The following is a 22,010-nucleotide window of genomic DNA, read 5'->3' as shown; positions in this document are numbered from 1 at the left end:
TATGTCTCTGCTGAGGGCAGCATAACATACTAAAAATATGGTGACAATACAGAGTATAAACCTTCACTGAACTTGCTGTACTTTTTCCAGAGCTTGCTTTCAGTGGCAGTGAGTTTGCTATAAGACAGTCTTGTTGACACTCTGAATGCCCAGCACCCATAACGGGTTTTATAAAACCAGAGGCAAAGGTAGCAGCCTAAGCAAGTGTCTCACATGTTTGGTAGTTAATGAAAGGCTACTTTTGTAGGAAACAGGGCAGATTCCTTTAAGTTCACAGACCTTTCAGTCCGAATCTTTTGATTGGCTCCATTCCTCAGTGGAAAGGCCAGGCCTGTGGTGCTTTCATGCGGCAGGTTGTCTCTTCCCTGTTGGCGTTGCCTTTCAACTGCTTGTGCTTCTCATCTTCCAGAATGAGTCACTCGTTCCACCCTTTCTCTCGAATTTAACATCCTTGGTTGGCTTTTCTTTGTCCTTAAGAATCATTGATTCATTTAAGAAATATTTGTGGCTTACCTACAGTGTGACAGGGATTGGACATAACTGATTAATAGTTTTGGTCTCTGCTCTCATGGAGCTTACCAGTCTGGTGGTAAGAAACAGAAACTAACCACAGATAATCGAATAGATGTAAATTGTAAAACATGTGCTGTGAAGGAGAGGAGCGCGTGTAGTGATAGAGCGTGGCGGGGGTGAGGGGTAGCCAGCTGAGGCAGGGTCCTCGGGGATGGCTGAGAAAGGCCGAGAAAGGAGGTCTTGGAGAGAAAATCTGAAGGGTGAGAAGGACCCAGCCAGTCCTCCTGAAAGAGTGGAGACAAGAACATTGCGGGTACTGAGTGGCATACAGTCAGGTTCTGAGGGGAGAGAGAAATGCAGTAAATTGAAGGGAGGCCGTTGGAGCGGGCGTGTGGCTTGGGGACGGTTGTGTGCCTTCCTAGGGAGTTTGCGTCTTAGTCAAGGGAGGGCACACAGGTGTCTTTTACTGGTGATAGTAGTAGAGATCTCTTCTACATATACATTCTTTTGCACGTATGTTACGTTTCACGATACGAAGGTAAAAGCAGAATGCCCGGCACGTGTAAGTAGTGACGGAGGCGAGGCCGCGGGGGCCGAGTGGACGCTGGGTGGAGCGGGCAGCTCGGTGCCCGGCGTGGCCAGGCCTCGGTGCTCCCTGGCTGCCGGGACACGGGCCGCCCCGTGGAACTGGGCCACGTGACTCACGGCGGCCCGTGTGCCCTGTGCGTGCTGCAGGTAACAGCAGTGAGTGCCCCCCTCCCGGCGATGCTGCTGACGACACGGTGTGCTTGGATCTCGGCAAGTGTAAAGACGGCAAGTGTGTGCCCTTCTGCGAGCGGGAGCAGAGGCTGGAGTCCTGCGCGTGTAACGGTGAGCACATGTCCCTGCCCATCCTTGCAGCGGGCGAAGGGGCGGGGAGCGGTGGGCGGTGTGCAGACAGACCGCTGCATCCGGATCCCGCTCCTTCCACGGTTGTCTGTGGAAGCCGTCCTGTCCGTCTCCCTCGTGGCTGCGTTTTCAGACCGTGAGGCCACTCGGCGGTGAGGCCAGAGGGGACTGCGGGAGGGCGGGTGGCTGGAGGTCCGTCCTCACTCCTCCCGCGTTCCGCCGGCCTCGAGCTCGGAGGCTGCTCAGGAGCCGCCCAGGGCGGGCCAGTCCCGGCTCTCGCCCGCTGGCGGGATGTCTGCTGGGCCAGCTGCCGCCGCTCCCTGCCAGACGCCTGGGGCGGGGGCCGCTCAGCCATGGCCTCTGGGACCCTCGTCCTCAGATTCCCACACTGTTTTTGGAACCCTTGGGTCTGAGGAAGGGCCTGAGGGACGGGCTGGGCTCTGAGCTCCCCGCCCGCCCCCCAGAGAGAGTTGTGCTGCTTTCAAAACAAATCCCGGAAGTCAGAACCCCTGGGTTGGGCCCTTACCATCCACACAGTGGAGCAAGTGGCTCTTCCAGGTGGAATAACACATAAAGAAAGGTAACGCACAGTAAACGTCAGATGATTTATTCAGTGAGCGGCAGGAGGCTTGGGGCGCCCTGGAAGCACACATAGTAAATGCCCAGGAAATGCCTGATATGTGAATGAATGAGGAAAAGGTTTTTGTTTTCCCTTTAAAGTGGTTTTGCCTGTTTTTGTGTTCTGGTTGATTTCAATTTTTCCTAAGAGGTCAAGTAAAGATTGTCCCGAGTTATACGGCCCGTTGACCTTTTGGACATTCCTGCCGTTTGTACGTGTGCCAAATACCCCATGTGCTGCCGGAGGTTGGTGTCCATGGAGGGGAGAGGTTGTGCTTAGGCTGCGGTGCTCCTGTCGCTGGTGGGTCACTCAGATCTGCACCCGAGGCCGGCAATTCTGTCACAGTGGCTTGGCTCTCGCTGGAGCCTTGGCTTTCCAGAGTGAGCTGGAAACTGAGAAGCCAAGGATTGAAACCCGCGGTGTAATAACGTTGGGACGAAGGGAATCATTTAGCATTATGAAGGGTTTGAAGTAGAGAGAATAATCTGCCTTTTAATCTCTTAAAGGAAACGTTTCCGTGTAAATCGTTTTTACCTTGCTTTACCTCTCTGAGGGCTGAGGAGCCTGAACTCAGGAGTTACTCTTTGGCGGGGGGAGGGGAGGGGAGGGGTGTGAAACCTGGATCATATTCGCTGTTGGAATAAAAAATGAGTGCGATTCCTTCCCTGCGGGAGCGGGGTAGGAGGGGGACAGGCAGGAGGAGAGCGCGTGTCTAAGAGGCTCTGCTCTGTTTCAGAAACCGACAACTCGTGCAAGGTGTGCTGCAGGGACCCCTCGGGCCGCTGCCTGCCCTATGTCGACGCCGAACAGAAGAACTTATTTTTGAGGAAGGGAAAGCCCTGTACAGTAGGATTTTGTGACATGAATGTGAGTATTTATTTATCTACAGCTTTTTCTCTAACAGCCAGATGTGAAGTTTTTATTTTGTAAATGCTGGGTTTTGCAAATGGAAGGGAATCAGAGCACCGATGCTGGCATGTCTATCCGTTGTCCTTGGGTGAGAGTCTAGTTACGTACTGTGCGTGTGACCTCGGAGGAGACGACCAAGTGCTCTCAGGAGACTAGGCAGGGCCTGGGGGACTTTGTGGTAAAGTTGAGCTTGAGGCAGGGAGTCCTACTTACTTGGTGGTCTGGGCTAATTATAAAAGTCACTAATTCTGCAGGATTGCAAGCTCTGATTTTGAAATGGGTGCTGAGTGGGTAGGAAAGACCTACGGGCAGCTTGACTCGCCTAAGTCAGACCCTTCTGCTGTCCACAAAACACGATTTTATTCCTGCGCTGTCACGGAAGAGGGCTTAAGGGGCTCGAGAGGCTTCTCTGGCAGTGTGTGTGTGAGATCAGTGCAGTCCTTACTGGAATTGGCCCATCTTTAACAAACCGGTTTTCTTGAGTTTTGTCTTCCGGTAGCTCTAAATTCACTTATAAAAATGGACTGACTGTGGAGTGTCAGTGACAGAGAATGCTACCTTCTTAGGTACCCATTCCAGTGTGTCAGAGATGGCTCTCCTGGCCGTTTGGTTTCAGTGGAGCCCTTTTCATGTTAATTATGTGTTTGACTTGAAGGAAGCCATGTTCCTTCTAAATGCGTGGCCGCTGGGGTAATGCCGGGTGCTTTCTGTTCACAGGGCAAATGTGAGAAGCGAGTGCAGGATGTCATTGAGCGGTTCTGGGAGTTCATTGACAAGCTGAGCATCAATACTTTCGGTACGTGGTTTCCCCGGGTGGGTGGTTGCTTGGAACTGAGCCGATTTCACTGATGACATTAGAAAAGTGTGGTTTCAGACTGATAGGCCCTAATCGTGCAATAGAAGATGGAAATAGTCACCGCTTTTGTTTTGAAACGACTTTGTTGGCTAAAAAAAAAAAAAGGACACGTTATAGGTCTGCCCCTGTGTAGTGTGGATGCACAAATTTTCAGACAAGGGAAGTAAAAATACTGGCTTCTTTACTAAAAATGAACATGTGACAGCATAAGTGTCCTTCAGTCCTATAGATTGTAAAGCTGAATCCTGCTAGATATGAGTCATTTATTTAAAAGTGGGCCTCAGACTTTGCAGAAGCAAGGATGCACTGTGTCCTCTAGGGCTCATAATTTAGGGCTTAGTCACAAAAACAACGGTACCCAGACAGCATCAGCGTTGTCTTCGCAAGCATCGTTCCTAGCAGGAGCCTCCTCCAGGGTGAGTCCCCTGCACGGTCCCTCCGGGGACTGTGTGGGCCCTCCTGTGATGTGATCTGTTCTCCACAAGCACATGGGGCCATTCTGGGGAGAGCACCTGTGTGGGGGGGGACGGCTGGGTGTAGAGCAAGTGGCACAGAAACGCTTCTCAGTGCTGGCTCAGTTGTAATATCCCGCCAGCAGTCTGTGCCGTTTGACACGTGACAATACTCTAAGAACGTTGCATTTTCAGTTTCTAAAGTACTTGGTCAAGACATTCACTGTTTGGAATTGTTCACAGGGAAGTTTTTAGCAGACAACATCGTAGGTTCCGTCCTGGTTTTCTCCTTGATATTTTGGATTCCTTTCAGCATTCTGGTCCATTGTGTGGTAAGTCACCAGTTTTTAACTAATGAAACATTTTATTAAAATTTTGAGCAACTCTAACCATGTAACCTTCGGAAAAGATAAAAATTTGTTCTTAGAAAAATCTGACCTGCTGTTTCCAATGACATTTTTGGTGCTATCCCTGGGAGAGCATTTTTTGTAAAAAGATTAACTAATGGTCTCTTAAAGAATTACACTTATTGTGTGCGGATGTTTTGCTCTCATGTATAATTTCTGAGGAGTTTTATACTTCTAAGCACAGGAGCCTGGTTAACTGGGCTTGTCCAGGACCTCTGGTGAGTGAAGCTTCTAAACGAGCGTGTCCAGGCTGACTTTGCTGTGGCAGAGCAGATGCCAAACAGCAGCATTCCAGACGTGCTGCCCCATCTGGTCTGCAGTCTTGGCAGCGTTGCCTGGGGCACTCGCTCAGATGCTTCCACGTGCGGAGAGGGAGCCGTCGTCTTTGTTGCTCAATATGAGTAACAGTTAGCGGTTGAATAGGGCTTTGAGAAACTCCAGGCACTTTATAAAGCTTGAGTTTGAAACGGGCGCCGAGTGGCCAGGAAAGACCTGTGGGCAGCTCGACTTGCCTAAGTCAGACCCTTCTGCCGTCCACAGAAACACGATTTTATTCCTGCGCTGTCACAGGGAGGGCTTAAGGGGCTCGAGAGGCTTCTCTGGGCGGTCTGGTCCTGTTCTTCCCGAAAATTTCTTTCTCCAGAAATTTTCTTATAGATCCGTTCTCCTTGCTTCTGTGGGAAAAGGCGGATTTGTCTGCTGTGTAGAGACGAGGACGTCAGAGCCCGGCCTCCAGGCCTGGGCCCTGAAACCCCTGCGCGGGGCCCTCCCGCGAGCATGTGGGATGCTCCGGCACGGCGAGCGCTCGGGTCTTCACGGCCCCGTGCCTTCCCTCGGCTGCGCGCTCACTGAACGGCTCTTCTCTCGGGCGGCGAGCCTGCGGACGCGAGGAGAAGCCCTGCTAAAGCGGAGCGGTGTTAAAGGGGACGCGGTGGAGGCTTTGACAGATGGGCGACGGTGCCGTCCATTACGGCTGCTTTTACCTGAGAGTCAGACCGGCATGGTTTACAGCGAGAGTTACGACTGTGGACCGAGAGTCCTGACGCTTGATCTCTGCGCAGAGCTGCCGACGGGAGGGCGGGCGGTGGCTTGTCTCTGACCTCAGCGGCTGTTCAGGGCGGCCGGGCTGGAAGCCAGGCCCGCGCTCGGCCCGCGCCGTGCGCGCCGTCGTGTTACGCGTCAGCCCCGGGCAGGGACCGAGGGCGGAGGCGGACCACGTGTCCAGCCTTCTGCAGGGTGTGCTGTCGGCACTCGAGGCCCGGCGCCGCCAAGAGCTTGGGCCCCAGCGACCCTGGACACGGCCGGGAGGAGTAACGAGGCCCCGGCGGGCTGGGGCACTGGGAGGTCCGCACCGGGCGAGGCCCCTCAGCCTCCCGGAGCGGGCCGCACGGAGCCGCCCTAGGTGTTCCTGCCCGGGGGGCCGGGCCTCAGAAACCAGCGCTTAAACCTTGCCTGTTTCCTTACTTAACGCCAAAAAACACATTTCCTTGAAGTGCAGAGGAAACACTTGGGCAGAACCCTTAGAGCTTGGGTGCGAAGTTCCCCCTCCTCTGCGCGGCCTGCTCCCACTTTGCACACCGCAGGCTCTGAGTTGGTTCTTCCCCTGATATTAGGGGGGGCTCATGAGGAAGGGGCGCTTGACGGAGCTGTTCGCAGGAGTGACGCCGCTCTTCTCTTCTTTCTAGGATAAGAAACTGGATAAGCAGTTTGAATCTCTGTCTCTGTTCCACCCCAGTGTAAGTATCTCTCACCAGTCGTTCTCGGTTGTATTTTGAGGCCTGCTAAGCAGAGACCTTCACTGGCCTCCCCGGCAAGAGCCACCAGCCCTTCTAGCTGCGCCTTCTCTGGCTGGAAGGTCCTGTTGTAGCAGGAGGGATCTAGGCTGGATGCTAAGGTCAGTTCTCGTGACAGTGACAGTGAACGTCTGCTAGTCGCTTGGATGGAGAGTGAAAGGAGCACCGCTGCCCTCCCCGCAGCCGAGTGGTTAGCTGTTCCTCCCGGGCCTAGTTTAACACTGAGAGAACTCTTCCTGTCCTGGGATCCTGACAGGGCTGCTTCTCATGGGTCTCCTTTGGGCCTCCAAACGGCGGCGTGTCAGGACACCTGAACGCTAACCGCTCGAGTCGCTCCTCAGGGCGCCTTCCCCAGCGTGGGGGTCAGGGCGCCGACGGGCGCGGCCGTCTGCCGGGTGAGGCCGGGACTGTGGGACCTGGGGTGCCTCTATCTACTCCGTGTCTTTGCAGAACGTCGAGATGCTGAGCAGCATGGATTCCGCGTCGGTCCGCGTCATCAAGCCCTTTCCCGCGCCCCCGACCCCGGGCCGCCTGCAGCCCCCGCAGCCCGCGCCTGCGGTGCCCCCCGCGCCCTCGGTGCCCGTGGCCCCAAAGCTGGACCACCAGCGGATGGACACCATCCAGGAGGACCCCAGCACGGACTCGCACGCCGACGAGGACGGCTTCGAGAAGGACCCCTTCCCGAGTAGCAGCACGGCTGCCAAGTCGTTCGAGGATCTCACGGACCGTCTGGCCGCCAGAAGCGAAAAGGCCTCGTCCTTTAAGCTGCAGCGTCAGAACCGCATTGACAGCAAGGAAACCCAGTGCTAGTTCAGGACTGCGTCCCGAGCTCTCTGACTTCCGTGTGCAGAATGTTTTCGTAGATTTGACCTCAAATCACTGCATATTTTTTGTGAAGATTTGGGAGAAAAAAGGAAGTGACTTCATAGCAGATGCCGGTCATGTGTTTGGACTTCCTTCGCATACGTAATACTTGTGTGGTCAGGCCCTTTTCCTTCTGAAGAGGTAAGGTGAATCTAGCTTATTTTGAGGCTTTCAGGTTTTAGTTTTTTTGATCTTTCAGATATCCTTCAACCTCTGACGCAAAAGCAGGAACTACAGCTGGATTAGGTTATGAGTATTTACATTTTTGTAAATTAACTTTTTATGTTGAGAACACTGATTAGGGAGATGATCAGTTTTTTTTAAACACTGTAATGATCCAGCGAACATAATGAGGCATTTAGCAGTTTCTTGTGAGGATAACTGGAACACAGAATAGATTTATTTATTCTTTTGCCTTCAACACAAAGGGAGATAAAACCCATGTATACATTGTCTCCAAAATGTGGGTTCTGTTTCTAGGTATTACCTAGAATTTGTAGCAGAAGAAGGGAATTACACTGCTAAATTTAGGGATAAGTTGGGTTAATGTTTCTTAATTCTAAATTGTTAAGAATTTCTAATTTCTAGAATTAAAACAATCTAGCTTATAGTGAGGGTTACAAATTATAGCCCAATGAATCTACAGAATTCTGCCAACTGTTTTAGGACCCTAGATAGCTGGGCAGTTTTTGTGTGTTTTTGAAGTATCTTCATGTATCAATACTGTCACCATCCTCTTAAAACATTCGCCATTCAGAAAGCCTGAACTACTTCAGAATAAGAGAGTTATGGTCGCCTCTTCTCAAACACTAGTGGCCAAGAGGGTACATGAGATGGTTTCTGCCAAAAGAACAGGGTGTGATGTGCTGGCCTGGGGCTTTCTCCCCACACAATTGATTCCTAAAAACCCTTGGTATTGACCCACGTTACTTCTTATCTAGTGCTTCAGTATGGTCTGCATCTACTGTGTGAAGGATAAAAACCATCAGGTTGAATTCTGATTGATTTCCTTTTAAAAGCTTCTTTCCCCTGCTAAGTACTGAAATGTGCTCACCAGCAAACACATTTTAACTGAGATAACTTGTAAGCTTTGAGAGCAATCAACCAAACCTGTGACAAATCGTATCTTTTTTTCTAAGGATGTTTGTTACGCAGATATCTGTTACACTAATACTTGAACTTGTACCTTGTGGTATTTGCTGTCTTTTAACTAGTCATAATAGTCTTATATTGTAGTTAACACTTTTGCAATCTGTTATGTGAGTGGGGTGTGTGGGTGTATGTATGAGAGTGAAATGGTTCCCAGCTGAATGTAAGAAACCATTTTTTATAAAATTGTGACTTTTTAAAAAAACAACACTGTCTTTACCTTTTTTCCATTTATAAAATTAACAGGCTGCTCAGGGTATATTTTGTAGCTGTGGCACTGATGACACCTGCATCAATCAATAAATATTTATTATTAAACCACGATGTACCTAGGTACAAAGCTGTCCTGAAAAATTCCAATGCTTTTATTAATCTTGGTGGCAGATGTTTGTTTGTTAGTGATTTTTATTGCAGGGTCATGAGCAAAGGTTTAAACCTGAGAAAAGAATCTTCTGGGACCACTTATCTTGGGGTCTTTGTGTAGATTAACAGCTGGACTTGGTTTTCTGTGACTAGTGGTCCCCATCTCCCAGAAGACTTAGTTCTGCTTTTGCTTCTGCTATGTCTCGCCAGTAAGGGAAGCAGCAAAGGCAGGGAAGAGACTTTCTTCTCTATCAAAGGCCAAAGATGGGAGAACAAATCTCATTTCCTTTTGGTGATAAATGTAGTCCATCTGACAAATAGGAAGAAGAGTCCTGTAAGGGGACGAGAACGCAGTTAAAGGGGTGGCTGGTCTCCCAGCTGTGGCCCCAGGCGGCGAGTCCCCGGCCTGAACAGTTAGCTCATCAAATGCTCCCACGCCCTTTGTGGAGGGACAGTGTCTGCATATGACACACGGAGCGTCACAGAACCTCACACCATTAATGAGCGCCTGCGCTGAAGTGTCCTTCCAGGTCAGCAGATGGAAGAAGAGGATCAGTGAGTGAATACAGCACATTAATGTAGTCAACAAAAGGAAAAATTTGTTACAGGAGCTCAGGGCCCAGTGTGTCAAATTGTTTTTGACTCTTCTCAGTCTAGGAATTAAATTGACAGGCACAGTATCAGACAAAAAGACTTTGTACCGTCCAGAGTCCAGACGCCCCACCCCTGGAGCCCTTTCTCCTTTGGGGAAGAATCTTTTCCCTACGCTAGAGCTCTGCCCATCCCCGTTAGAACCTGGAGCTGGTTCATGACTTGCAGACCAGCCATTCCGATTCTAGCCGCACTCCTCCCGGGCCTTAGTTTTCTCATCTCTGCTGTGTCAGGTCAGATGATCGCTGAGGAAGACCTTCCCAGCTCTGGACTCTTAATATGTTAAGTAAGTCTAACAGGACTTTCAAAGAGCCACTAGCCCAGCAGTCTGCAATTTCCTTTTCTCTAGCAGCATTACTTTTCCAAACCATCTCAGGTGGAAGCGTAACCCAGACAAAACCACAGCTCTGGCTGCTGTCTCAGCGGTCACGTGGCCAAGCCTGCTCCCGACCTGGGAACGCACGAGGTGGGTCCAGTCCAGTCAGGGTGCAGAGGAACACAGACACGGCCTTCTCGTCTGCGGTGGGATTGCTGGGTCCCACATAAGCGCACGTTTATTTAACTGTACGGGAAGCTGTCATGCTGTCTTCCGGGGTGGCTGTGTCATTCTGCACAGGGACTGGCTTTTTACCTTTTATATTTGTAAGCGGCTTTAAACCAATTAGAACTCCGTACCTCAAAATATGAATTTTAGTTAATACCATATTCTACTTAAATTCATTGTTTTGCCTCTTTTAACTTTCCCCCTCTCCATATTATAAAACTTGGCCTGGATGTTCTTAAATATGAACAATTTATTGCTCATTCATTTCCCTATATGCCAACTCCTATTAAAGGGGTTCCCAGAGCACGGTGCCCACTGCTGGATGCCGGTAAGGAACCAGGCCAAGCAAGGTGCGGGGTCTGCAGGCCGTCCGGAGCCTCTCCAGCTCCTCCACTCCATCCACCTGTTTCATTCCAGTTGGTGAAAAGGACAACTGTCTCACCCACTCAGAGCTGCTCCAGGCAGATGGTACACAGCTTGGTCACTGCTGTGTGATCCTACTCACCCGACAGGACCGAGCATGCCACTATACCTGACTGTCCTTCTGCATCAGGGTCCACAGGTCAAGTGCATCAATCCCAGTCTTGGGCTACTTGTAAACAGGCCCTGGCATATTCACCAACGACCGAGTTGAGGCGATTTAATTTGCACCCTATTGAGAAGAGAGAATCCACTGTGCAACTGATAAACCCAAGTGCTGGTGTTTGTGCAAGTTCTACTACCTGGAGGGTTTCTCAGTTCAAGTGAACGGGCGTGTGCTTACAGACCCGAAGTGGGCCAGCCACGGGGCTTGGGGGACACAAGGACGGGCCTCACGGGTCACTAGTGTGCTGCTCTCCCCAGCACAGGACCAAGGATGATGGGGATGAGGGGCCACGGAGGGCATTCAGAGGACACCGAATAGACACAGAGGCAGAACAGGCCGGGGGAGCTGAGCGGCTTGGCTAGAGCGCAGGCCAGAGGCGAACGGAGTTGGGCAGGTGACCACTATGGGGGACGGGGGGGGAGGACCGCTGGGCTCAGGCCCCTGAATTGTTATGTGTAATGAGAAGCCATAACCACGTAGTGGAAAAGTCACTTGTAGACTTTGGACCAGAGAAGGCGAGAGCTGGAAGGGAGCACAGAGGTCACTCAGGCCAGCCTGGGGCTCAGCAACCTTTCTCTGCCATGGGCTGGACAGGAGACAGGCTTCACGGGCAACTATTCAGCTCTGCCGTCACAGCTCCAAAGTAGCCGCAGACAACATGTAAACCATGGGCCTGGCTGTCGTCCAGTGAAACTGTATTTGTTGTAGGCGACGGGGCGTGGTTTACCCAGCACCAGCCACTGCAGTGCGGGGATTCTCAAACCCAGGTACAGCAGGCTCACCGGGAGCATTGCACTGGGCTGCTCCCCTAGACTTTGCTTCCACAGGTCTGGGATGAGTCCAAGAATCTGCACTTCTACCAAGTTCCCAGATGACGTTGATCTGCTAATCTGGGACCACGGGAGAACCACGCGTGGTCCAAAGTCATAAAGCTGGCTGAAACTAGAGTGATACAGCAGGACTCGTTACACGCACGCCTACAAGAGTGCAACAGTCTCATGAGACGTGCCCACCGCATTCTAGATACGGATTTTTCTATTATAGTCCATTAAAAAAAGTCACAACTCACTTGGTTTCACGATCCACGCATGGGTTGTGACCTGCAATGTGAGAAGCACTGAGCTCTGGCTGCACTCCTCTGCTCGTCCAGGCTCAGCGTGAACGTTTCCTGTAGCGACTTTCTACCTCACAAGCGATCATTATGACCTAAAATCGCCCTTGATGACGCCCACGGGGGTCTTCCCTTTGCCCTCCGGAGCCAACAGCAGGGCGTTCTGTCCTCTTTACGTGACGGCGCCCTTCAAATATCTGACGACAGCTGGCCTAGCTCCCCTGCTGGCCCAACAGCAGGAACCGGGTTCTAGTCATCTCTGTATCCTGCGCACCTGGCCAGGTCCTGGTATAGCACATAAAGGTGCCAAGATGCATAGTTGGTGGGGACAGAACGGGAGCCAGAGCAGCCTGCCGGAACAGCCTCCGATCACTCAACCACCAGTGACGCTGGCAGCGCCCTTGCGCTTGAGCGCGTCTGTGCCGGCGAGCCTGCAGAGGAGCCTTGGATCTGGGTGAAAGGTCCCACTGCCGAAGACAGGCTCCCAGGTGAGGCGAGGCAGTGGAGAAAAGGCCACGTGCAGGCGGAAATGGGCAAAGCGACCTCCCCCTGACGTTCAGAAGTCAGGAAAACACCCCGAGTGCGGATCTGTGTCAGAGCGCACACAGCCCGAGCCTCTGCACCACGCGGGAGCCGCAGCCCCTGGCTGCGCAGAACGCTCCTCGGCGGCCTCCTGTGCCCCCTGGAGTCGGGCACGTGCCCGGCCCGGGGCCCGACTCACGCGCGGCCAGGATCCTTTTCTGCATCACGCTACGACAGGCTGGGAGCTCTGCTTCAACTTCTGTCGACTAAAGCAGACAGACGGGAACTCATAGGCCCCCAAGAAGCCAAGGCCCCCGGCTGGAGACAGGTCCCACCTGCCCCTCGCTGGGCCCGGCGTCCGGGCCGCGCTCACCTTGCCAGAGGCACTGCTGTCCCCACGCGGCCTCACAGAGCGGCGAGGCGCAATGAGGATAAGCCTGCCCTTGGGCACGCCCACGGACTGCAGGTGCCACGTCATGCCAGTCAGGTTCGCGGCGTGCTCCCCCAGGGCGTGTGCTGCTTGGGGCTCTCATCTGTTTGGGAGGAACGCGGACACTTCAGCCCAAATGCAGACTTGTTGTAAGTGATGACAGTTAAGGTTGATGCACATTCACAAATGGGCATAACTCGTGACGTCGCTGGGGGACCGTTTAGCGCCAAGCACAGAAGGAGAAGGGGGAAGAGTTCAAGTACAGAGTCCTACGTAAAACAGACCCCAAAGGCTCTGGCTCGGGGCCCTGTAAGCACTCGCGTCTTTCCTCCTTTACTGGTCATGTGGTTATTAGTCGATTAGGCTGAATTTGTAAAGAAGTAAGACCTGCGCTGGGCAGTGAGCCTGCCCAGGTTCTAGCCCAGCTTTGTCACTGGCTAGCCACGTGCCCTTGGACAAATGATCAGCCTTTCTGTACCTCCGTTTCCTTGCTGGTAAAATGAGGATGACAATAAGGTCTACCTCATAGGGTAGCTGTGAAAATTACATCAGCAAAGTGTGTAAGGCACACACTTTGAGACCGCGTTCCTCCGAAGGGCAGCTGTCGGTGTGGGACAGAAAGGGCGGTGCTGCCGGCACAGAAAGGGAGGCTGGGCTGGAGCTGCGGTCCCTCTGCCACGCGCCCCTCCCGACACGGCCTCCTGCTTTCTCCCGTGGGCCTGCCCGGTGGAAGGTGGTCTCAGCGCGCCCGCCCACGGGAGGATCCCGCTCTGCCTGGGTTCTTGCTCCCCGGCCGCGGTGGCACTCTGGTTCTCAACGGGCTCTCGCGGGCTTGGCCAAGGGCGGTGAGCCCAGGAGAGGGGAGGCGGGACTCAGCCAGCTGAGGCCTCCCGGTGGCTGCTCGGCTTTGTGCCTGCTGTCACAAGGTGCTTTTAAGAGTGACATAGATAAAGCCTAACAGACCACACACTGTCTACAACTTCATCTTTTCCTGTAATTACTCTCAATTCTGAAAAATAACTACTTGCTAATTAAATGGTCTTCTAGCAATCACACCTGTAAACAATCAATTCTGACAAGATTTTAGTACTAACATTATTATGTACTGGAGAAACATCTGCAATGCCTGCAGTTTTTCAGGCCATTTGAATAATTATTTAGCTTTTCCGTATCTTCTAGTTGATCAGAAAAGGTTAATGGACTAATTAAACAGGTACTGAATTATTTAAAAAAAAAAAGAGCCAGTACTTATGGAGCACTTCTCACGGGCCAGGCGCTTGACTAAGCAGCGCACAGCAGCTGACTCGCCCTCCGACAGGAGAGCGGGGCCCTTGTCATCCCCGGAGCCGGAGGATCCGGGGCTCCGGGGCCAGGCCACCTGACACTTCTTATTTGTGTGACTTTGTTATCTACCTCTCTCCACCTTATTTTTCTCAGCTATAAGATGGATAGGAGGATGATAAATCACTGTATTACTGGGCAGTTGTAGAGATTAAATGAGACAACAAACATGAAGTATTTTAAAGTCTCTGGCACCTGAACTGGAACATTGTTTCCCTTTTAATGATTTCCATTTGGCAAATGGAATACCAAAATCATCACTATTTTTATTAATCTGATATATTTTAAAATATTTTTTATATATCTATTTTATTTTTTATATATCTGATATCTTTTATAAAGAGAATCTGGGGGGAAAATCTCTATCCAAAAATGAATCCAACTTTGGTTTTAGAATATATTTTGTATTCTTTCAATTGAACTCCTTGCTAATTATTTAAATCGTACCCACCGTAACTGAAAAAGAACTTGTCTTGTTTAGATAGTGAATAGCTGTATTTTTGGATCCAAGCCCCTAATATATTTTACAACTTTTAGGGTTTGGCTTCATGAGGTGGCAAAGTTTTAACTGAACCTGAGTGCTGCCCTTCTCTCCCCCAACCCCTTATATACACTAACTAGGAACGGCCTGCAAAGACACAAAAAGGAGGAACTTACTGTTTCAAACTGTATCGTTCACTCTCTTCTCCATCAATAAACACTCAAGTAGGAATCTAGAAACTGTTCTCACCCGACCAGCCTGTCAGCCAGCGATGCTCCCCACCCACCCTGCTGCAAAGAAAACTGAAGAAAGAAAAGCCCGTTACTATTTATCAGTGTAATTAGGACACGCTGCTCAGCAACTCCCCTCTTGTTTTCTCTTTGTACTCCCTGACTTCTTGGCCTTCACCATTTGCTTTGCTCCGAGGTCGTCTTAGGGATTACTATAGCTACACCTCAGCAGCACTCTGGAAGCAAGAGGTAGTTTTCTTCCCTGTCAATTGGACTTGAGCCAATCACCTGCATTTTATTGAGACCTATATTAGACTCACTGTCATCTAGAAAAGCTACTTAAATCTAGGTACAAGAGATGAAATCAACTGTATGTTCAGTTAGGAAGTGAAATCCACACTACACTACCTCTTCATAGTTGAAAGAATTAATAAAGAAATTAATTACAGAACTCAGGGTGAATATTTTTTGATATATATTCCCATGGAACTTGGAGAGTCCTTACTGCCCTAGATGCCTAAAAATAATGTTACCAATTATTGGCATACATACAGAAAACTGGTTTAGGAAGTCATGTCTGAATGTGAGAATAAGATAAAACAAAACAAAATGAAAAACACCATGGGAAGGTAATTTTTAAAATGTACTCCCTCCCTGAAGTAAGAACACCTATTTTTCTTTGAATGAGAGTTGAAATAATCTTGGGTGAAAAGGTGATCTGGAACCTGGGGCCCTCGGCTGCAGAGCTTGCCCCTGGACCTACGTCTCCTCCTTCAGCAACAGAATACAAAGAAACGCTAAGGAACTAAAAATAACTGCGTCCCTGCGCAGCTGGGGCAAATTATGGGCAAGACACAAAAAAGGCCAAAAACCCAAATGCCACTTCTGAAGAGCAGAGAGCAAAAGCAGGGTCCTGCGCGTGCCCCCTGCGCTCAACACCGCCAAGGGGGTGGGCGAACCACCTCAGCCGCCCCTCCGCCCGAGCCCTGGACACACCCCTACCCTCACCCCGTGTCAGGGACGAGCTTGCCCCCCTGGGGTGGGGGGAGCGAGCAAGGGAACCTGTTACTTGTTTTCGCTCCCCTCCTGCAGCTGCAGGAGCCCCAGTCAAGCCCTGCCTGAATTTCTGGACTGGCCTCTTATCCATTTCTACTGATCGGGAAGGCCAAGAACCCTGGTCGGTATCACTTGGCGGCATCTCATTCAAGAGAGCGGCGAGATGTTCCATCAGAGGAAGCACGGGGGTTGAGTGTTTTCCGCATGGAATGGGAGGTACGGAACTGCAGGAAGTGCTTCAGCGCCGCCGTGATCTGTGCAAGGTGACGCCCCAGGAAGCTCCGCGTGGGACACAAAGCACTGTTCCCGCTGTGAGCACATTCAAAGTACCTTTCAGGGAAAAGGACAACAGACACTGACCAGGAAGACACTACGATGAAAACAACGTGCCAGGTCTTCCCAAAATCCCTATGAAAAATGACACAGAAAGGAAAGAGCGGCCAGCCCAGGCCCTGTCACTCCCAGCGCGTGGCGTGGACAAGTCCCTAAACTTCCCTGCACTTCGTCTCATCCGTCAAACAGGCCCCCTAAGACTAAACGGAACGTGTGTCCAGTACTGCGAAGCCGCGCTGCCCTCCAGAAGATGTCACCCTCCTGGAAGCTACCAACACCGAGAAATGAACCGCTGCCAGGTGTCACGAAGGGGCCCTGGAGGCGGCGGGGACACGACGCTCTGTGAGCGTCCAGGCCTTGGGGCAGCATCTGCTGGGGGAAGCGGGGTGCAGGGAGGCGGCCCCGACAACCTCGTAACAGTCGGGAGGAATGGGCCCCTCCCGCGCGGAGAGGAGAGGCAGGAATCACCGAAGAAGTCTGGCCCGCGGCTCGCGGCGAGGGCGACGCCCCCCCGAGGGCGCGGCGAGGACGCCCAAGAGACCGGGCCACGTGGGGGCCGAGCCGGGTTCCGCGGAATGGACGGCGCCGAGCGGCGGTACCTGGGTGATGGAGTCGCCGAAGAGCAACACCCGAGGCCAGAGCAGAGAGCTTCCGCACACCGCCGCCTCGCACAGCGCCATCGTCCCGTCAGCCGGGAGGCGGGGCCAGGCCGGATATCCGGGCGGGGCGAATAGTGGGGGGGCGGGGCCAGGCCGGATATCCGGGCGGGGCGAGCGGCCGGTAGGCGGGGCTCCCCGGGGGCGGGGAGGTGGAGGCGCCTGCGCAGTCCGACGCCTTCGCTCGTAGCCTGTCTTAGCCAGCTGGCTCTCCTTCCCGGCTCGCCCCGTAGGGGCTCCACTAGCAGGGCTCCTTCGGCGACCAACCGGTCACTTTTAAGACGTGCGATAGCTGTTGCTTCTTGGAAAGCTCATTTTTGTCCGTTTACAGAAGCTTGGCCTCCTGCATGCATTCGCTTTTTGTTCATTTATCCGAGTCGTTAGATGCGGGGCGCGCGTGGCTACCCTGCCCTCGGGGAGCCCACCCGCCCTCTGGCCATTGTCGCCTGTCAGTTCCCCAGGCGGAAACCAACCCCGAAAGGAGAGCGATTTGGCGCTGCCACCAGATCCAGCATCACCCACCCCGCGAAGGTGGGTTCAGTTGTTTGAGCGAGTCGCAAGCACTTCCAAGGGGCTCGTTCATCACGCAGCCCTCTCTTAAGTAAAATTAGGCAAGCATTTGTCCAGCGTTTTGACCTCGGCTAAAGAGAAGCTGACGACACTTGCTAAAGACAGTAAGGCCGACTATCCAGCAAGGACAAGGACGGTGGGCTTTCGCAGTAGGGGAGAGAGATTAGGCTAAACCCTAAATACAAGAAAGAGAAGGGATTTATAGCCAAGGAGCAGGGTGAGGGGGTCAGGTGAACGTGAAACTACTAAGAGGCAGGGTAAATCTTTGCTAAACTGCCCTGACAGGGTTCTTGCTGAAGGCAGGGCAGGGTGACATCAGGATGAGGAATTTGAGCAGCTCCCCAGGGGGATCAGACCAAGAGGGAGGGATTTTTGCTAAACCGACTCAGCGGGATTCTTGCTAAAACTGGGCTGAAGGGGCCAAGGACAGGACCCAAGGCGGGGTGCTTAGTCAGAGAAAAGACAGAAGAGCCTGGCTCAGGTTTGCTCAAGCACGCAATGAAGTGTGACAGCTGTGATAAAATCGAGCCAGAAGGATGTCTTGAAACAACTGAGCTTAAGGTGAAAACCAGAAGGGGAGCAGTGCGTGTTAGAATAGCTGCCGTTTCTGTGGCTTAGACGTAGGGTGTTGGGGGGAGAGTGGCTGGAGCTGGAGAGGCAGGTAGGGTGATACAGAGCGGCACCCCGTCTTCAGGCTGGATTTCCCTGGCTTCAACCAGAATCAACTGGGAGCTTTAAGAATGGGCTGATAAGGGACCACAACTCCAGACCAACTAACAACACTTCTGATGGTAGATCGTGGGCATCAGTACATTTTCAATGCTCCCCAGGTGATTCTAATATGCAGCCAGGGTAGAGAACCAGTTAGGCCAAGTTAAGGTGTTTGGATTTCATCCTAATTAATCACAGTAAAGAAGCCCTGAAGGATTTTCAGCAGGGAGGCTTTCAGCATATGTGTTATTTTAGGAATCAGCTATAGGGAGAGGAGGAAGGGAGGCTGGGGCAGGAACCAGAGGGCAAGAGATGACTTGGACTCCGAGCCACAGTGGAGATAAGACGAGGACAGATTCAAGAGCAACTTAGAATCCTTACCTGAAACCGGTTACCTCAGGGAGAGGGACTAGGAGAAAGGGCTTGCCATTTTTGCTGTGTATAACCTGCGTGGTAAAGATATCACAAGTGTGTAGTTTTTGTAACTTAAAAATGTTTTCACATCTATCATAACACACTCTTATATGACACTTATAAAAGGTGACCCTTAGGCCTTTGGTTTGGGCCAAAGACAAAGTAGGGTATCTTAGAGAAATAAATGTATTTGGTTTCAAGTAAAAATTCAGATTCAGGCACCGAAGTGTGTCACCAAAGCACAGGGAAGGACTAAGCAATGTCAGTGCAAATTAGTGACTGTGGCTGACCGATGGCTTTAGCTTGACAGTGAGTGTAACAGCTCTTTAGCTGCCCCTGCCCGTGCTTGTTCCCACCCCCTCTGCTGAGGGAGCAGTCAGGCCCTTCACTGAAGTAGAGGCCAAAGCCGCCCCAGGCAGAGTCGACCTGCTCCCTCAGCACCCAGCACCCGACACTCCTGTGTCCAGTTACCTGCAAGTCTGAACTGCTCGTACTTGGAAGAAAATGGATTAATAATTAAGTTATACATAAAACGATTCAACACACATGACGAACCCTTGAACTTGAGTCATAAAAATTATATTTTGAATATCTCTGAATTGAATGTAGACATTATACAAAGAAAATATTATTGAATCTCGAAAGTCCCAATTTTACAGACATATAAATTAAGGAATTTGTCAAGAATATTGGGAGGGAAGAAATAGAAAAAGGGCTTAAAACTTTAAGTGATAATATGTAATTATTAATTCAAATTCAGAAAATGGATATGAAAATTCAAACCATCACTCATTTCCTTCCTGAAAACAGACAATAAGACATTCTGTTTCAGCTGCTATGAGCAGATCTTAAAGGTTTCAGTGGGAGCTGCATACAACCCGAGAAGCAGAATCAGTAACGGCACTTTATTTAGCAGTGCTAGAGTAATGGACAAATAAGTTGGTAATTTAGCAGTATTCAAACAGGTGCTGGAATAAAGGCCATTTGCCATCAAAAGTAAATAGGCTACCCCAGAGAAATTAATGTATTTTATACATTGTATTTTATTTTAACGTATTTTTTAATGTATTATTTTAATGTATTTAATGTATTTTATTTTAAGTAACAGAAGTAGAGTCAAGCATTACAAAAAAGTTTTAACATCTACAGAGACATAAGGTTACTAGTGAACTGGCGTGAGGGCCTCATATAGTCTCTGGGCTGCCAGTTCCACCATTTCTCGTAGGGATTCGTCATCTTCACTTCCTTCTTCACATTCTACAGTCTGAAAGTGAGAGCACAAACATGCCTTTCAACGGAAGTGTCTAGAATTATTATATGGAAGATAAACTAATGCTCTTTAAGAACAATCGTTTCCCATAGGGGTAAGGGTCTTGATTATTAAGAGCCAGAATCACTGCACACCTGTGGGTCTGCACCTGGATGCAGAGACCTTCCTGAGAGCACGATGACTTTGTTAGAGATTAACTTTGGAAAAAAAAAGAATAAAGGGAAAGTCAAGTGAACTATGTTTACTTCAAAGCCCACGTTTGGATCTAGTAAATAATACTCCAAGGAATCTAGTCTGTGCAACACAAATTACTTAGCAAGCAATGGATGTGGTCATCTACTCAACATTTGGTATTAAATTTGGTTTAGATTCACTAATCATCTCCCAGTTACTCCTTAACTACAAAACACTATGCTGTTTAAAACAATTTTTATCACACAATAAATATCCCTCATGTAAAAATTTAGGAAAGAAAAAAAAATACCCTTAATTCTATGACCTAATGATAAATCACTGTTAACATTTCAGTGCATAACCTTCTAGACTTCTGGCTATACGTGTGTATTTCTTTAAAACAAAAATGGGATAATTCACCATACTGACTATCTTGTAACTCCCCCCACTCAATAATGTAGGCGGACCACTCTGCACATGAATACATCATTCCTAGTGGCTGTATACATAGTATTCCATGTATAAGGGTTCACCATACACATTATTTATTCAGTTATTTTATTAGATCCTACTCTTGGAAATTTAGGTCTCTTGCAGTTTTGCTAATCAATACTAAAATAGACATCCTTGTACATATATCTTTGCTCACTTGCCTAATTATTTTCTTCGTTAAATCCAGCAAGTGGAATTGTGGATAAAGGTATTTACTTTTTTAAGGCTTTTGATGCAGATCACCAAACCGCCCTGCAGAAAGAACACACCACCTAACTTACAACCTCCCTGTCCTAGGTGGCACTTGAAAATAACTGTTTCCCTCTTCTTTCACCATCACTGGGTCATATCACTGTTTTTAATCTGTGCCAGTATAAGCTCAGAAACAGTGATATTTCATACTTTCAATTTGTATTTCCTTTAATTATTAGTGGATCTGATCTGAACATTTGTTTCATAAGTTTACTGGCTCTCTATATTTCTTCTCTAGTGAATTACTTGTTTATGTTCTTAGCTTATTTTTCTATCGAGGTAAAATAAATCTAGTGTTTTCTCAAAAGAATATACAGAAGAAATCCCAAACATGTTATTTGTTTAGTAGAACTGTTGTAATCTTCAAAAACAACCCCACAAGGAAGATGATACTTATTCATTTATGCTTGTGAAATAATTATGAAAGGTCTGCTGGGTGCGGTGGGCGTGGGCCTCACGCTCTCAAGTTCTATTGTTTGGAAAAGCCACTTGCATCTTGCTGCAAACAGAAGAGCAGCTTCTCTGAAAGTCTGGAATCAAGTGGATGCCAAAGTAGAGAAATGCTGAGGTGGATTAAGGTATATTATGAAAATGGAAAACGGAGTAATAAAGACAAGGGAAATGTGTACTATGCAGCAAATGTAAAAACACTTATGACAGAGAAATAAAAAGGATGTAAAACCTGACATATAATAGCGTAAACACAATCTATTAAAAAAATGTAGGAAAAAACTGGAAGAAAACACCAAAATGTAAAAGTAAACTGCAAAATAGATTATTTTTGCTTTCACTTTATCTCCCAAGTGTCTTAAAATGTAGGAACGAACGGCTACATACCCGTGTCTCCAAGTTTATGTTAGCAGTTTTTCCGTCCACTGTGACACTAAGAATAGAACCATCTTTTACACTAACACAGTCTTCTCCAAATATGTCCCTTAAGATAAACAAAGATGCAGTATTAGTGGAAAATGCTTTACAAATATATAAAGTACAGTTTTATATATTTGGGGAGAAATAATATTGAAGATAGGCCCTAGTTCTGAAGTAGAATACTGATTGTATCTACCCCTGAGATGTACTTCTTAATTATTTACTTTCACATATTTTGTTCATTTTATAATACAGGTGAAATACACAGCTATCATTCATTAAGAATGCTCCATTCAGCAGGCATTGCACTAGGCACTTTATATACATTATCTTAACCTATATTAATTTTGGTAAGGAGCCCTTTTTACCCAGACCTGGGACTGCTGTAGCCACAGGGTTGGAAACCAACAAACACAGAACCCGCTGCCTTTTTACCGGCAATGGAAATCAGCGCTCCTGCACCGTTGCCTGCTTTTTAGTTTGTATGACAGGGATGCTTTTTA

At 49.5% G+C, this 22,010-nt stretch overlaps 3 protein-coding genes across 5 annotated transcripts in view; 1 reads left to right on the top strand and 2 right to left on the bottom strand.

Moving 5' to 3' along the window:
- Positions 1-8,769, top strand: part of ADAM17 (ADAM metallopeptidase domain 17) — a 57,949-nt gene extending 49,180 nt beyond the window's left edge. For both annotated transcript variants that reach the window (XM_061168464.1, XM_061168465.1), the window contains 6 exons: positions 1,249-1,383; positions 2,757-2,887; positions 3,647-3,725; positions 4,481-4,569; positions 6,330-6,380; positions 6,888-8,769. In XM_061168464.1, coding sequence (XP_061024447.1) covers positions 1,249-1,383; positions 2,757-2,887; positions 3,647-3,725; positions 4,481-4,569; positions 6,330-6,380; positions 6,888-7,247 — 845 coding nt within the window. In that variant the 3' untranslated portion in view covers positions 7,248-8,769. The remainder of the gene's footprint in view (positions 1-1,248; positions 1,384-2,756; positions 2,888-3,646; positions 3,726-4,480; positions 4,570-6,329; positions 6,381-6,887) is intronic.
- On the bottom strand, positions 8,675-16,780 carry IAH1 (isoamyl acetate hydrolyzing esterase 1 (putative)). Its single transcript, XM_061210855.1, is given in 11 exon segments — positions 8,675-9,028; positions 9,030-9,091; positions 9,094-9,145; positions 10,541-10,589; positions 10,591-10,660; positions 12,601-12,645; positions 12,648-12,734; positions 12,737-12,760; positions 13,231-13,376; positions 14,729-14,781; positions 16,698-16,780. Coding segments are annotated over 11 exon segments (735 nt in total). The 5' UTR covers positions 16,779-16,780; the 3' UTR covers positions 8,675-8,962.
- Positions 16,781-19,474: 2,694 nt separating this feature from the next.
- Positions 19,475-22,010, bottom strand: part of CPSF3 (cleavage and polyadenylation specific factor 3) — a 42,750-nt gene continuing 40,214 nt past the window's right edge. For both annotated transcript variants that reach the window (XM_061210444.1, XM_061210445.1), the window contains 2 exons: positions 21,475-21,571; positions 19,475-19,713 (listed from right to left, as the gene is read on the bottom strand). In XM_061210444.1, the coding sequence (XP_061066427.1) occupies positions 19,612-19,713; positions 21,475-21,571 (199 nt within the window). In that variant the 3' untranslated portion in view covers positions 19,475-19,611. The remainder of the gene's footprint in view (positions 19,714-21,474; positions 21,572-22,010) is intronic.

This window comes from Eubalaena glacialis, chromosome 14 (genome assembly GCF_028564815.1).
Source record: "Eubalaena glacialis isolate mEubGla1 chromosome 14, mEubGla1.1.hap2.+ XY, whole genome shotgun sequence".
Taxonomy (NCBI): domain Eukaryota; kingdom Metazoa; phylum Chordata; class Mammalia; order Artiodactyla; family Balaenidae; genus Eubalaena; species Eubalaena glacialis.
This window is presented reverse-complemented; position numbering and strand designations above follow the sequence as displayed.